We start from the raw sequence: 16,150 nt of genomic DNA, 5'->3' as shown, positions 1-16,150 counted from the left end.
ACCCACAACTCTATGAAACTCCATTTCCAGGGGACCTGACAAAACACCAATGCACATAAAGTAAAAATAAATTTAAAAAAATAATTTTAAATTCTTATTATGTAACATTAAAACTCTGCCACACAGTGTCTAATTGATACATAGTGGTGATACATATATTATGTGGTACCTGGAGGTTGTTACTAATACTGGCACCCAGCATTCTGTGTGTGGTGCCTGATAGCAGGCCAGAGGGAGTGGCAGCACTTGTCAGAGCAGTGGCATCTTCTTTCCCCATCTCCTGAGGTACCACCTCAGGTACCTCACCCAAAGCCACCTGCTGCCAGGAAGGCCTTCCCTTCCTAAGCCATGGATCCAATGCAGGGAAAAGGTGGTGGAAAAAACCCACTAATCCTTGAGCTGGAAAATCCACCAATCCCTGAGCTTCCCACAAAACCCCACCAATTCTCATTCTGGAAATCTCTCCTCTGAAAAGCTCTTCTTCCTAAGAAATCCAGTATAAGTCACGCTCATTGTTCAATTTGCTGCCACTTCTCCCAGGAGCAGAGGCAGCCACTCCTGGATTCTCCTAATAATTCTCCTAATAAGACTTCCTAATAAGTCTCTGTGAGGTTTGCTGTATGTTGTGACTTCATGGAGCTGTAACATTTTCACCAGAGCAGAGTGGAGCAGAACTGTTACAGTCTTCCTAGGGAAGGCCTTCCTCAACAGAGCAGAGTAACACTTCTGCAGGGCAAGCCTTTTCCTTCAGAACTCCTGTACTTACAGTATGCATGCTAGGCTATTGCTCTAGTCACTGTGATATGTCAGTACAAGGTCTTGTGTAGCTCAGTCCGGCCTCAAACCTGATATGTAGCCAAGTATGACATTGTACTCTTGACTCTCCTGCCTCTACAGCCCAAGTGCTGGGATTACAGCCACCAACAACTGTCTACTTATTGAATTTTTAATTCCGCCACTATTTATTCTGTGATCCTGAAATATTTAGCCTTTTTCCTTAGTTGCTTTTTCTATAAAATAGAGGAAATAATAAGATTCCTTCATAAATTGTTTTGAAACTTATAAAAATTAAAACCTATCTCAGATGTACAATGGTACCAAGTTTAAGGCTGCATTTATTCTCAATTAGGAAAATACAAAGAACTGAGAAGCTAAGTTATCTGTTGGCTTCCTTGGGGTCAGAATTGCTTTTCTTCACATTACTATTACTTAGACTATCATGTAAGCAAAGGGAATATTGCTACATCTCTCCCTGGACCCAGAGGGTATAAACTCCTGAGTGAACCTGTAAACCAAACATTCAGTTATCTTTTTTTTTTTTTTTTTTTTTTTTTTATGTGTAGAAGCATTTGCCTGAATTTGTTTCTGAGCACTGTGTGCATGCCTACTACCCAAGGAGGCCAGAAGAGGCTGTCAGGTCCCCTTACAGTGTAAGTCTTGGCAGTGTACTGACAATAAGTGTAAGCTCTTGACAGTGTAACTGCCATGTGGGAACTGGGAACTGACCCTGGGTCCTCTGCAGGAGCTGCAGAGCTCTTGACCTGAGCACCTTTTGGCATATTTGGACTAAGCTATTTTAATGCACTGATTTGTTTAAGATTTATCTCTCTTAAAAACAGGGTCTGTGGGGCTGGAGAGATGGCTCAATGGTTAAGAGCACTGTCTGCTCTTCCAAAGGACTCAGGTTCAATTCCCAGCACTCATATGGCAGCTCACAACTGTCTGTAACCTCAATTCCAAGGGATCTGACACCTTGACACTACTGCACATAAAATAAATTTTTTTTATACAAAACAGGGCCTGTGTGTAGTTGTCATGTTTTTCTATTTGTTTGTTTTATGTGGAGGGTTTGTTTGTTTGTTTGAGGAAAGGCCTCACAACACAGCTGGCCCTGGCTAGCTTGGATTGCACTATGTAGACCAAGCTGGCCTCCCATGTGTATAGTCCCCTGCCTCTGCCTCCAGGGCACTGAGACTGTAGGGGACTAGTACCACCGCAGCCTGCTGTGTCTGCTTCCTATACTCTCACCCTGGTGCCTAACAAACACTTGATAAATCCCAGGTCCGGGCTGATAGGTCATTTGAAAAGAGAAGCTATCCCTTGGAGAGAACTTGCTGAGCATCTGGAGTGAGGTAGAAGGTCTCTCAAGAGCACGTGACACAAAGACCCCTGTGCAGGACTTATCAGTGGCACTCGAGTGAGCCATTGTCTGCACGCCCATCTCCAGCTCTCTGCTCAGTCCCTCCAGTTAACCCTGAAGCATTTGCTGCTGAAGTTTTTGAACTCCCAGAACCTGTATTTAGTTGTGCAGTGTAGTGTGGGGTGAGATGTGGGGCCTGGGAACATGCCTCAGGCTACACAATCCCTGGAAAATAGCCACAGCCTGTAGAAGCCATTTAAAAAAAAAAAAAAAAAAAAAAGCTGAGTCAACTGAGAGTGGAAAGGTTGTCAGAGTTGAGACAGCTGGCCATGTGACAGCAGGCATGGCCAGTGTCATATGAATGATTTTCTGGGACTTTGAAACACTCTTCAAAAAATCCCAGATGCTACTTCAGGAGGAAGGTCTCAGAATTATAATTTGGACATTAGATAGAGACATAGGTGAAGGCTGGGAAATGTTGGACCCTGAAGTTCCCATGAGCAAAAATCAAGATACAGGCATAAGCACAGGAGGCCTGGGAAGCAATGTGGACCTGAAGGGTAGCTGAAACTGGCATCCTGCTCAGGACCCTGGGCACACAGGAAGGCAACTTCCCAGGGACCTGCTCACTGAGGCCAGGGCCACAGAGCTGAGAAACTCCATCATCAGATGATTGAGCAGGGTAGCATCACCATAAAGTGGTACCCTGCAAAGATTACTCTTTGATGAGCCAAAGAAAGTCCAGAGACCAGAGAGATGGTGGGAGCTGTCAAAGCAGCAAGTGACCAGCTTTAATTCATGCCAACTAACAGCAGTCTGGCCATCATGAAGTAAAGACAGTGAATGATCAGAGAAAAACATCAGGCTGAGACATAGCTCTGTTGGTAGACTGCTCCTTAGCAGGCACAGAGCCCTGGGTTTGCTCCTTAGCATCTCAGAACCCAGTGAAGCGAAAGCAGGAGGCCCATGAATTCAGAGTCATCTTCAGCTATGTATTAAGGCAGCCTGGGAGACATGGATTCTTGTCTCCAAACCAAAATAACAGAAAAAAAAAAAAAAAAAAAAAAAAAACAGGAAAATGATGGGCCAGCAAGATGACTCTGTGGTGAAAGGTGCTAACGAGACTGACTCCAGAACCCTAACAGTGGAAGTAGATAACGGCAGGTTGTCCTTTGTCCTCCACACCCACAGCATGCCTCATGCTTGTTTGCTTGCAAACAATAAATACATGTAATTAAAATTTTTTTTTTTTTTTAAATCAGGAAGCATAGCCTAGAGTATATGAAGTTCCAGGTCCCCAGCACTGAAAAAGAAGAAGTAGAGTAAGATAAAATCAAGTATGACCCAAAAGAGGAAGGGCTAACCCGGTGAGTTCTGAGGTGACAGGGCTCTGTGGCCGGAAGTGGCCTCTGTGGGAAGAAGTTGTGGTTAGCCGGGGGAAACCCCTCAACTGAGCCCTCCCTTTTTCTTTATTCCCCGAGCCTCTATGCTCTGATTCACAAGCCCATAGGCATTGTTCTAAACCATGCCCAACCAGCTTTGGTCCTCACACTTTTGAAAACAGGTTTGCAGATCCTAAAAGCTGGTTGGAGACCTAAGGAACACAATATCCTAAATTAATTAATCAGCCCTAAATGTTACAAACTAATATAGTTGGGTGTGGCGGCACACACCTGTAATCCTAACACTTGAGAGATTGAGATAAGAGGAGTTCCAGGCCAGCCTGGCATAGAGTGAACCCCAGCTCCAAACAAACAAACAAATCCCAGCACTCAGGAGGCAGTGGCAGCAGGATCTCTGTGAGTTTGAGGCCAGCCTGCTCTACAAAGTGAATACAGGACTGTCAAGGCTACACAGAGAAACCTTGTCTTCACACACACACACACACACACACACACACACACACACATACCTATATATTTTTACAAAGAAGACAGACTATGAGGGAAGAATGTAAAGAAACTAGGAATAAAAACAAGGATTAAACCTCATGAGAAACCAACCTCACCAAGACCTTGACCTTGGGCTTCTGGCCTCTAGGCTTGTGGGAAAACTGTTCGTTCTTCAAGCCCAGGCCTGCATAGCTTGTTGTGATAGCCTTCCAAAATAACATATGGAAGAAAGCAGATGTGTTCAGATGCAGCCTTGAACTCGAATCAGTGTTATTTGCTGGTGGGACTGAAAGAGATATTTGTGCTCCTGGCTTAGAACTTTTAGAACAATTGGGAACTGCATGGTGATGACAGAAGGCAAAGGCTTTGAGATCAAGAGGGTTGGCAAGTACTGAGCTGGGATCCTGTTCGTGGAAGCGCTGGGAACTGGACAGCAGATGAAGTCATCACTGTTAACTTCTTGATAGCTGATGGTAATGTGAGATACACAATGGGGACGCACTGCAGTTTTCAGTGGGTGAGCAAGGATGAAAATGCCCCCTTGAGAGGACTGGTGTGGAGTGGTAAAAGATTGCTGGGAACAGGAAAGACTGGATTGAGGACTGGAAGAGCAGCCAAGAATTGAGTGGAAAAACTGAGGTGTGAGTTGAGAAGGGGCTGATGTCCTTGAGAAGGTCAGAGGGACTAACGACATCTCAGTAACACACACACACACACACACACACACACATACACACACACACACACACACACACACAGCAACAGATACACCTCACCTATCATTTTCTATATAGACAGCAATCCTACCTAACCCGTCTCACTCCTTAAAGCAGCCTATTTGGAGTCAGGATTGATTCCTACACACATGCTTTGTATAGAAACTGAATAAAATATTTGTACAATAGAAAAGTAACCTGGCCTCTAACTCATGACAATCCCCCTGCCTCTATCTCCTGAATGTTGGGATTAAAGGCATGCACCACCACTCCTGGATAGAGAAGAGATTATGTTCTGTCTTTCTAGTGAGGTACCTCAAAACCAGGAATTCTTATCACTGAGGAGCACCGTGGCTCTGTGGGACTGTCCCACAAGAGCACCACACAATGCCACAGCAGCCACATCTACAAAGTTCTCAGTGCCGGTAGCAGCTGCCCGATCAAACAGTACAGAGCAACTTGGTTTCCTCAAAAGAGGAAACTGAGTTCCAAGCTCTTGTTTGTACACTGCCATTCCACCTCACAGCAAACACATGGGCTTCACAGAAGAGAGCGAGTTCTGGCCTCCTCAAACAAAACATAGCACTAAAGAGTATGACACTATACTTTGTACATACTGAGAGGTATTAAATAGTTGGGTATAAATGATATCTTAACTGTCCATGCATGGCATATACTGTACATTAGCTGGAGAAAGACATGGAATATTTGAAGAGGAGTTCAAGAGTGGCCCGAGTCAAGGTTAAGCAACTGAGGTCGTTTAGAGAAAATAACAAGTAAGCGTCTCCATGGTATGTTAGCATATGAGAAGCTGTTCAATAACATCGACCATGCTTTACTTATCAAACAGGACACTAGGAAATTACGTAGGCAGTAAGAGCTGTTTTCAGAGTTTGGCCTCTTAAACTCTCAAACAAAATTTAGCTTTTCTTTGTTTTTAAAGATTCAGTTGGGCAGTCGTGGCACACACCTTTAAGCCCAGGCACCAGAAGGCTGGGGTGGCAGATCTCTGAGTTTGAAGCCAACCTGGTCTACAGAGCAAGTTCTAGGACAGCCAGGATAACACAGAGAAACCCTGTTTCAAAAACTAACCCTCCCTCAATTTTTTATTTCTACGTGTGTGCATAATGCACGTGCACATTTGTGGAGATAGAGCTGCCGAGCTGGAGTTCCGTGAGTACTGCAGTCTGGACTCTGGTCCTCTGCAAGTGTGGTAAGTACGCTTACCTATGGAGCCATCTCTCCAGCCCTGAAATAGTTTTTAATTAAATGCTTGTCTGTTTTTAAATTTTATTTTATGTGCATGGTGTGTTTTGCCTACAGGTATCTCTGTGTACCAAGTGTGTATCTGGTACTTGCAAAGTCTGGGAGAGGGCACCAGATCCTGTGCAACTGGATTTATAGAAGGAGGGGAGCTGCCATGGGCTGCTGGGAATGGAACCTATGTCCTCTGGAAGGAAGAAAAGCAAGTGTTTTTAACTCTTGAGCCACCTCTTCAGCCCTGATTCAATAGCTCTAAAGACATTTCTGTACCAAAGACCGTGTTGAAGATATGCACGTGTCAAAACAGCATGCATATTACTCATATTAAAACTATAAATAGCTGGGCCTGGTGGTGCACACCTTTAGTCCTGGCACTTTGGAGGCCAGCATGGTCTACACAGTGAATTCCAGGACAGCCACAGCTATGCAGAGAGACCTTGTCTAGATAGATAGATAGATAGATAGATAGATAGATAGATAGATAGATAGATAGATAGATAGATAGATAGATAGATAGATAGGTTAAGAGCACTGGTTGCTCTTCCAGAAGTCCTGAGTTCAATTCTCAGCAACTACAAGGTGGCGCACAACCATCTATAATGAGATCTGGTGCCCTCTACTGGCAAGCAGGTGTACATGCAAATAGAACATTGTATGCATAATAATTAAATAAATCTTTTTTTTTTTTTTTTTTTTTTTTTTTACAGCCAATCCCCCGCCTCCCAAAAAATGTTTAAAATAGCCAAGACACAGGCCTCATGCTTATCACTCCAGCTACTTGGGGGTCTAAGGTAGGAAAACTGGGGTTCCAGGGTTTGGGTTTTTAAGACAAGGTCTTGTTATGTAGACTGATCTCAAGTATTAACTCTTCTTCCCTCAGCCTCCTCAGTGCTGAGGTTATTGGGGTGCCCCCACATCTTTGGAACAATCCTTCTCATTAAAAATAAAGACAAAAAAAATCAGGCTGAGGATGGAGCTGAGTGGTAGCATACTTGCGTAGTGTACTTAAGGCCGTGGCTTTGATTCCCCAGCATCACAAACAATGTAGAAGAAAACCTCTTGAATAAGTTGTTATCAGTAGCTACTTGCAGGATCTTTTTAAACAGCCTTGTGTCGAAGGATCTGGAGAAACGCCTCAGCAGTTAAGAGTGCTTTCTGATCTTTCAGAGGACCCAGGTTCAGTTCCCAGTTCTGGTCACTCACTGCCACCTGTACCTCCAATGCCAGGGGTTCCTCTGTCCTTGTCTGCCTCTGCAGACACCCTCCACTACCACATAGCATGTATTCACAGAGACACACACATAAAAATAAATATTTTTAAAATATTTAAAAAATAAAACAATGTTGTCAGTTTTTTGTTTTGTGGGTTTTTCTTTTTTCTTCCTTTTTGTTTTTTTTATTGTTTTGTTTTGTTTTGTTTTGGATGGAATCCCAGGCATCCAAACTGACTTAGATAAAAAAAAAAAACCACTACATAGTCAAAGATGATTCATGACATCACTTTCAGTGGTCCTTTACAACACAAATATGTTATCAAGTAGGCATTTTCAACAATCAACTAAATATATATACTAAATACATATACAGAGATTTCTGCGATAAATAGAGGTAATAGAATTATGCAGTCAAAATGTTTACTTAGATGCATAAAGTATATACAAATGATTTTTTTTTTAATTTTAAGAACAAAACAAGGTAGACTGTGATATAGTGTATTGGTTTTCACTGTTAGCATGTAACAGGACTACCCTGACGGCTCACTAAGACCCAGACTGCAGCTGAGAGTGGTGCTGTGTGCCTGCCAGGGGTTGAGGCCAGCCCGAGCTACAGACTGAGCTCAAGGCCTGGGTCACAAATCAGATCGAAACAGAACAAACAAGAATTCTAACAGAAGAAATGTACTCCAGCATGTGTAGCTTGCTGCTTTTGTTTTCTGAGGAAAGGTCACAAGGCTTTGAACTTGCAGCGGTGCTCTTTTCAGCCTCCCCTATATAACTATATTTTACAGAGGCAGCCTACATGCCTCGGCAATTGTTATAGTGCTAAATAAGACTAGGTTAGCCACTCACACAAATCCAAGTTAAATCACAGAAAGCCAAATTAAGAGAGCAAAACCCTGGGATTATAATTTTTAAAATATGTATTTATCTTTATGTGTCTGAGTCTTGCCTGTTTGTAGGTCTGTGCACCAAACATATGCCTGGTGCCCACAGAAGGCAGAAAAAGGGGCTGGATCCCCTGGAACTGGAGTCACAGACAATTGTGAGCTGCTATGTAGGTGCACACAACCAGATTTAGGTCAGGAAGAGCAGCAAATGCTGGGCCACCTTTGCAACCAATAATTTCCTCCTTCCTCCTTCCTTCCTTCCTTCCTTCCTTCCTTCCTTCCTTCCTTCCTTCCTTCCTTCCTTCCTTCCTTTCTTTCTTTCAAGTCAGGGTTTCACTAAGTAGCTGTGATTGTCCTAGAACTATGTAGACGAGGCTGGCCTTGAACTCACAAAGATTCTCTGCTTCTGCCTCCCAAGGGCTGGGATTAAAGGCATGTACCGCCATGGTCTGGTCTTTTTTTCTTGATTTTTATTTATTTTGAGACAGGGTTTCTCTGTGTAGCCCTGGCTGTCCTGGATTTGCTCTGTAGACTAGGCTGGCTTCAAACTCACAGAGATCCACCTGCCTCAGCCTCCTGAGAGCTGGGATTCCAGGCATGCGCCACCACACCCAGCTGATTTTTAAATTTTCATCTTGTTTTACTTGCTTTTTATGGAGAGTTGTATGTTTCCCAGCGACACCTTCGTACTTACTTAGTTTCTGTTGATCTTCCTCCCAATGCTTTCTTGCATCCTCCACCCCCAACTTACACCCACTCATTCCCAGCACCTCCTTTACGTCTTCATGTCACACGGACTCTACCCTCTTCCACACCCTTTTCCTGAAGCCTTTCAACTCTGATGACCTGCACCCACCACCTACATATGTACTCACATAGAAAAGTTAATAACTCAGATGTGTATATGAGGGAGGATTTGGCTTTCCAAGTCTGGATTACTTCACTTAATATATTAAGAATTTGCAGATCTTCAATTTCCCTGCATGATTTCATTTTTCTCTGTGACTGAATAAACCCTGTGTGTACATGTACTGTGTTTTCATCACCGGCTGATAGATAAGAAGGGTCGTTCTATTTTCTTGCTGTTGTGGACACAGGAGCAATGGACTCGGATGTAGCAGTATCCCTGGGCAAGGATGTGGAGTCAGTCCTTCAAGCATAAGGCCAGGAGGCACAGAGCTGGGTCATACGGTAGTTCTGTTGTCAGGGTTTTGAGAAACCTCCAAACTGGGACATCAGGGCTGCCCTAGTTTGTACTCCCAGCAGCCATGAATGTGAGTCCTCTGTTCCTCCATCTGCGTTAGCTGTCATAGTGTTAGCTGCCACTTTTATCCCATAAATGAAATTGAAAACTGGGAGTGGAGGGCAGCATTATAGCACTTGGCCCACCACCTATCAAAGCCAGTGTTTGAAACCCAGCTCTGAGAAACATAATTAAAGCTCGGGCGAAATTCTCCAACCCTCTGTAAATACTACGAAATCTTTTTTCTATTTTTAATTATACTTTATTTACTTTGTATCCCCCCTCTAGTTCCTCTAGTTCCCCCCTCCTTCCCTCCCAGTCCCTCCCTTCTTCCCCTTTCTCCGCACACTCCCCTCCTCAAGTCCACTGGTAGGGGAGGGTTTCTTTTTCTTCCTTCTGATCCTAGTCTGTTAGGTCTCATCAGGAGTGGCTGCATTGTCTTCCTCTGTGGCCTGGTAAGGCTGCTCTCCCTTCAGGGGGAGGTGATCAAAGAGCAGGCCAATCAGTTCATGTCAGAAACAGTCCCTGTTCCCATTACTATGGAACCCACTTGGACACTGAACTGCCATGGGCTACATCTGTGCAGGGGCTCTAGGTTATCTCCACGCTTGGTACTTGGTTGGAGTATGAGTCTCAGGAAAGACCCCTGTGCTCAAATTTTTGGGTTCTGTTGCTCTCCTTGTGGACCTCCTGTCCTCTTACTATGAAATCTTGTAGGCAAAAGCCTACCAGCTTTAGCCTCAAGAGTACAGGTAGCAAAACATTTGAGATTCAAGCCTGAAAGTTAAGAATGAGCTCAGGGATCCTCATATTCTCTTTCTCCTACTTTTTACATTTATTGAGCATCTACTGTTATTCCCGGCATGGGCTCTAGATATAGGAACACCACTGCAGATTACATGCTCCTGGCAGAACACACACTAGAGACAATTCCAGCAAACAGTGGCACTGTTTGGGCCGAGAGATGAGGCTTCTGCCTGCTCTGAGAAGGGAGGCATGAAGTAGCTACCCTGTCAGAGCTTGGAGTTTGGTGAGCAAGCTCCAGGCAGCAGTGATTACATCTAAAGAGGACAAGGGCCAGAGTGGAAAAGGTTCAAGGGACCACAGCAGCTCAGTGTCTGGAGACACTGTGATCCCTGCACTCAGGAGGCTTAGACAGGCGCATTAGTAAGGAGTGTGAGGACTGCCTGAGCTATATAGTAGGGGAAGTGAAAGGGAAAGGATGGAGAGAGAGGAGAGACAAAGAGCACATACAGTGAGCAGCAATAGCCAGAGGGTAGCAAGGGCTGGAACACAGCAGGGTCGGGTGCTGCACACTTGGGTGTTAAATCTGAAGGGTTCCAGCCAGGCACCAATTTACACAGTGGAAAGATCAGGAGTCTTACCTCGGAGTCAGAGCCTTGATCTCACAAGTGCTACAGCAAAAAGCAGAGCAGAACTAGAAACAGGTTTTTGGAGTTGAGTGGCAGATTTTCAGAGCTCCAACAGAAAATCAATCCAAATTAGGAAGTGGTGGAAGGTGAGGTGGGGGAAAGGAGGGGATTAAGAAAACACCCAGTTCTCCTGCTTGAATGGATGCATGAACTGCGCTAGTGTCGGCATGGTGAACCGAGGGCTGTGGCTGGAGTCTGAGGAGCTGGCGGTAATGAGTGCAGTGTGTTAAACTGGCAAGGGAATGGACAAAGGGTGACTGAGCACAAGTCTAGGCCGGCTTTCCCAGTGTCGGCTGTGGAGAAGAGGGCCCCTGGCTGCCGGAGGTTCTGCAGGTTCAGGGGAAACATGAGGCCACTTTTGGAGGGGAAGAAAGGTAAAGAATACCGTGACACGGGCGTGAGAAGTGGCTACCTACAGACACTATCAATGTGGGGGCGCAAATCCACCCAATGTGGCCCTTCAGATGCCCCACAACGCTGGGGCATCGCCAGGGTTCTAAGAGGCTGGGGAAGATCTGGTCACCTCTTTCTCTTTTCTGGTGTATTTAGGCATGCCGCCACACTAAGAAAGGGTTACCAAACCAGGAACATTCCAAATGGTTACTCCTGGCCACCCTCTTGAGACAGGGTTTCTCTGTGTATCCCTGACTGTCCTGGAACTCTGTAGACCAACCTGGCCTTGAGCTCAGAGCACAGGCTGCTTCTGCCTCCTTAGTGCTGAGACTAAACGCGTGTTCCCCCACTGGCTACTTTTGATTTTTGTACAGGATATCCCTGTGTAGACCCAGATGACCTAGAATTTCCTTACCAGGCTGGCCTCAAACTTTTGGCCACCATTCCGAGCCAACCTCCCATGCTGGTATAGCAGACAGGCACCATCATTCTTGGATGCTTCTTTCTTTTACTGTCCTTTGTTTGCGATGGGGTCGCATTCTGTAGCCAGGCTAGCCTGGAGCTAACTAGGCAGCCCAGTCTGACCCTGAACTTACTGAAAGCCTTCTGCTTCAGCCTCCCAAGTATTGGGATCACCCTCGTGAGCTCAGTTTCATCATGCCTTCAACACATGGGTGCGTCCGTACAAGAAATAATGTGCCAGCCACCGGGCAGTTATAGCGTTCCTGCAGAACTAATGCGTGATGAACCACAGACAGCGTCTGACAATGGGACAGTTTCAAAGTTCGACAGTGGATGACTTCATGCAGTCGCACAGCGCAGCCCTACTTCTGTAACAGTACTATCAAGCCTTGGTAACAAAGTACCAAATGCCTGGCTGAAGATTTTAATTGATAAGAGTCCACGCAACACAGACCAGGAAAGGTGATGCATGGAGCGAAGAAGGTGGACTGAAATCACCCCAGGGCTCAGAAGACTAAGGCAGGATTATCACATCTTCCAGGCAAGAGCAAGCTCTGGTGCACTAGGGATGAAGTTCAACCTGAACGAGTTCCGGGAGACCACAAACACCCAAAAGACAGCAGCAGCAGGAGGGAGACAGATGGGTCAGGAGAGAGGTCATGACCAACGAGATACAAATACTGAAGCCATGCTGCCAAGTGGTTGTCAGGAAGAGCGGCTGACCCAGCTCCCCTGGAATGTCCTGAACAGCCATGGGTTTGGGGACTAAAGTGTAGCAGGGGTGCAGGTTTCTTGTTGCAGAGTCCAACGAATTGTAAAGTCAGTGACCTACAGATACTGGTAATTGTCCAGGAGAGTAGTAGGCCTTTTAAAACATGTTTAATTCATTATTTTATCTGTATGTGTTTCAATGTTTGTCTGAGTTTATGTCCACACACTGTGTGCACCTGGTCGTCACCAGGTGACGGAAGAGGTCAAAAGAGGGTGTCAGTTCTCTTGGAGTTAGAAGTCACGGGTTGCCACGTAAGTGCTGGGAATCAAACCCTGCTGCCCTGGAAGAACCAGAGCCTCTAACCCCCAATGGTGGGCCTATGCATGAAGATGTCTCCCAAGTGGATGATGGTGGTATATGCTATAAACTCAACAGTCAGGAGGCTGAGGCTGGAAAATTGTTAGTTCTAGACCATTCTGGACTAAAGCTTGAGATTTTTGTCTCGGAAACCACAGACAAAGAAAAGTTGCCTTTCCGTTTCAAGAGGGCTGGCTTAAAATAACAACAACAAAACACCAAAAAGGTCAGACAAAAGACTGAATACCCATTGTCCTCCTCTCTAACTTGTGACTGAAATTCGAGAAAGAATGGTAGGGGACACAATCCAGTTATCGAAGTAACTTCGTTCTCAATTTAAAGGCTGGTGAAACAATATTGACCAAACCTCCCAAGCCAGTTAATTACAGTGTCCTTTGTAAGAAAGCTGTAGTTAGCTGGGGGGCAGCTGTAGTTAGGGGCAGCTTCCATTGCAACCTGTGGTCAGTCACTTGTTCTAGGAGTTTGTTTCCTTTCAGCTGTACTTTTCGCTATTTTGAGACAGGATCTCGTGTAGCCTCAGACACCTTTACTTACTGAGATTGGCCTTAAGCTTCTGCCTCCCTGCTTCTCACCATGGTAGCATGCCCACTTCAGACAGGAGTTATCGCTCTGTAGTTCAGCCAGGCCTAGAAGTTATGACAATCCTCTTGCCTCAGCCTTCCAAGTTTGGAGGAGATAATTTCAGTTCAGTCTTCTTGTTTTAAAACAGAGTCTCCATGTAGCCCTAGCTGGCCTGAAATTCACTGTGTAAGCTGGGGTCGGTGTGCACGCCTTCAGTCATTCAAAGAGGCAGAGGCAGAGTGAGTTCCAGGACAGCCAAGGCCAAGGCTCAAAACAAAACAAAATTCACAGTGTAGAGCAGGCTGACCCGGGACTCACAGATCCACCTGCCTCTGCCTTCCAAGCACTGGGATTAAAGGCGTGTGCCACTACCAACCAAACGTTTCAACATTTTACTAAAGATACTTTGCCCAAAGGTTTTGCTTGTGAACTGACTCTTGAATTTGAGGAGGGAGTGCTGTCAGAGTTGTAAGAGGGCTGTGGCACAACAGGCTGGGTTGGTACCAGTGAAGCAATCTGGAAACACCGGGCAATGATGATAGCTGACTTGCCTCGTGCCACAAAATGGGCCAAGTACTTCATGTCCACTGACTCACTTAATGTCTCAACATCATAAGAGACATGAGGTGGATGTACTTACAAAATTCAAGAGCAGGAAGTAGCTTGCTTACCATCTCACAGCTGCTGCATGGGGAACTGGGACCCGAACTCTAAACTCTGAAATTCCAGAACCCACAAGATGGTGGTTAAATGCTCTTGGCACTTGGTGGAGGTAGGAACAAAGCAAGGAATCGGTCCCAGTGGTGGTGGTGGTGGTGGGGACATTTACCCTACTTCCTACTTCCTCTCCTGGACAGTAAACTGAGGCTCCTGAATAGCTGATTAAAGTCAGTCTGAAGCTGGCTCACACCACCCTACCACGTGGAGCAACAGAGATTGCTGCTCAGAATTCTCCCGGGCATGTCTTGACTGGAGGGAGAGATTATCTTTTTGCTCAAGGGTCTTTTCTTTGCTTAATCCTATTTATACCCGTTTCACTCGCACTGCAGACAAAATCATTAAAACAAGAAACCAGATTTCTGGAGAAGAAATTTGTGTTTAAAATCAGTGTTGCACAACCCTGGGAATACACTCAAAAAGCACCAAGTTGCTTAAGTGGAAAACTATACTTGTGAGTTATATCTCAATAAAAACCGTTTGTAGTTCATGACTTCAACAAGGGGCTGAAAAGATGGCCTGTCGCTAAAAGCACTCACTGGCTGCTCTTCTGGAGGATCCAGGTTCGAATCTCAGCTCACAACCAGTTGTACTCCAGTTCCACGGAATCTAACACTTTCTTGTAGCGTCTGTGGGACTTAGGCGGTCATGCGATGCAAAGACATGTACGCAGACCAAACGCCCAACACAAAAATAATTAACTAAAAAAATGCAGATTTTCATCGTGTTTTTGAGTGATTCCAGGAGGCTCCTGACATAAATCTGACCAAGAGAACCGGGGGCTAAGGTGACCTCCATGGAGATTCATTTCTTACTCTGTCCACATTCTAAGTTTAGCCTTGTAATCCGCACAGGAGGGAAACCCAACGTGCTCCCTGAAGTTAAACACTGACATGTTTTGAACTGGAGTTCCTAGTGACTAAATGGCAAGTTTTGGTGCTGAAAGTTTGACTTGATTTTCACTTAAAAAAAAAAAAAAAGGCCTCCTGGGCAAAGTGTGCCGCGTTTGTAATCTCAGCCTTTTAGAAAAGACTGGGGCAAGAGGAGCAGAAATTTAAACGCAGCCTCAGCAACAGCCTGCACTACACGCAAACCTGCCTCAACATACCAAACAGGGCAGCTCACGTGGGGTGGCTCGCGGACCCCGAGTTCTCGGACCCGTTTACAACCAGGAAGAAAACAGGCCCCACAAGTTGCTCTAGGACCCTTCCTTGTGCACGTGAGCTCACTGTTACATAATCAACGTAATTTTAAAAAAGGGAAAAAGACCCCCCCCAAAAAAAAACAACAACAACAAAAAAACAAAAACAAAAAAACCCTACAAACTAAATCAATTCCAAAACCCGGGGTAGCAGAGGCCCTCGCCTGGCAGTGGAGAAGCTGTGACACAAAGATTGTCCTGGAGTTGGAGGATATCCTTGGCTACAGAGTAACGCCGGTTTGACCCCAAACTTAAAAAGTAATACTATGTTTCCTTCGGCGAGGCGCGTGAGCGTAACATCTGCTTCTCCTTTCATCTGCGGCTAAGTGGCAAGGACGACGACCCAGAGCCGCCGATTCAGGTGGGTGCGGGTGCGCGGCGTCGCCTCTCCGCCCGGCCTACCCGCCGGGGCAGGGCCGCGTCCGCGGACGCGCAGCGCCAGGCCGGCCGGTGCGCACGCAGCGCGGTGGCCCCCGGGTCACGTGCGCCCGGGAGTCTGCAGGAATGCAGCGACGCGCAGGGAAAGTTTCCCCGGGGGCCGCGGGCCGCAGATTCGGTGCGGGCGGGCGCGCAGAGGAAGGAAGAGCGGCGAGGAGGCGGAGCCCGCGAGGCGCGCGGGCGGGCGCTCTCGCAACTTTTTAGTTTGGGCGTCTGGGGCCGGAGTTTCTGTCTCAGTTGGGACGCGGCCGCGGCCGGGGCGAAGAAAGGGAGGAAGGAAGGAGCTCGGGGGAGGGGGGGACGGGAAGGGAGGCTCGGCGGCCTCGGGCACGGCGTGCCGGGCGATGCGGGCGCGCGACGCGGCCCCCCGACCCTGAGCGCAGCGCCCCGAGCGTCGAACGAGGCCGCAGCCATGGAGCCCGCGCAGCAGCAGCCGCAGCCGCCGCCGCCCCAGCCGGCCCCGCAGGGCCCCGCGCCGCCGTCCGCGTCCGCGC

General features: G+C 46.5%; 1 protein-coding gene across 2 annotated transcripts in view; it reads left to right on the top strand.

Annotated features, from left to right (window-relative positions):
• The first annotated feature begins 15,719 nt into the window (after positions 1 to 15,719).
• Yap1 (Yes1 associated transcriptional regulator) overlaps positions 15,720 to 16,150 on the top strand; it is an 84,674-nt gene continuing 84,243 nt past the window's right edge. The window contains exon 1 of one of the 2 annotated variants that reach the window (XM_055615514.1): positions 15,720 to 16,144. In XM_055615514.1, coding sequence (XP_055471489.1) covers positions 16,069 to 16,144 — 76 coding nt within the window. In that variant the 5' untranslated portion in view covers positions 15,720 to 16,068. The remainder of the gene's footprint in view (positions 16,145 to 16,150) is intronic. The other variant, XM_055615515.1, reaches the window with a different exon arrangement.

Source organism: Psammomys obesus, unplaced genomic scaffold (assembly GCF_907164565.1).
Source record: "Psammomys obesus unplaced genomic scaffold, mPsaObe1.curated_primary_1811, whole genome shotgun sequence".
NCBI classification, from domain to species: domain Eukaryota; kingdom Metazoa; phylum Chordata; class Mammalia; order Rodentia; family Muridae; genus Psammomys; species Psammomys obesus.
Note: the sequence above shows the minus strand (reverse complement) of the source record. Positions and strands in the feature narration are given on the sequence as shown.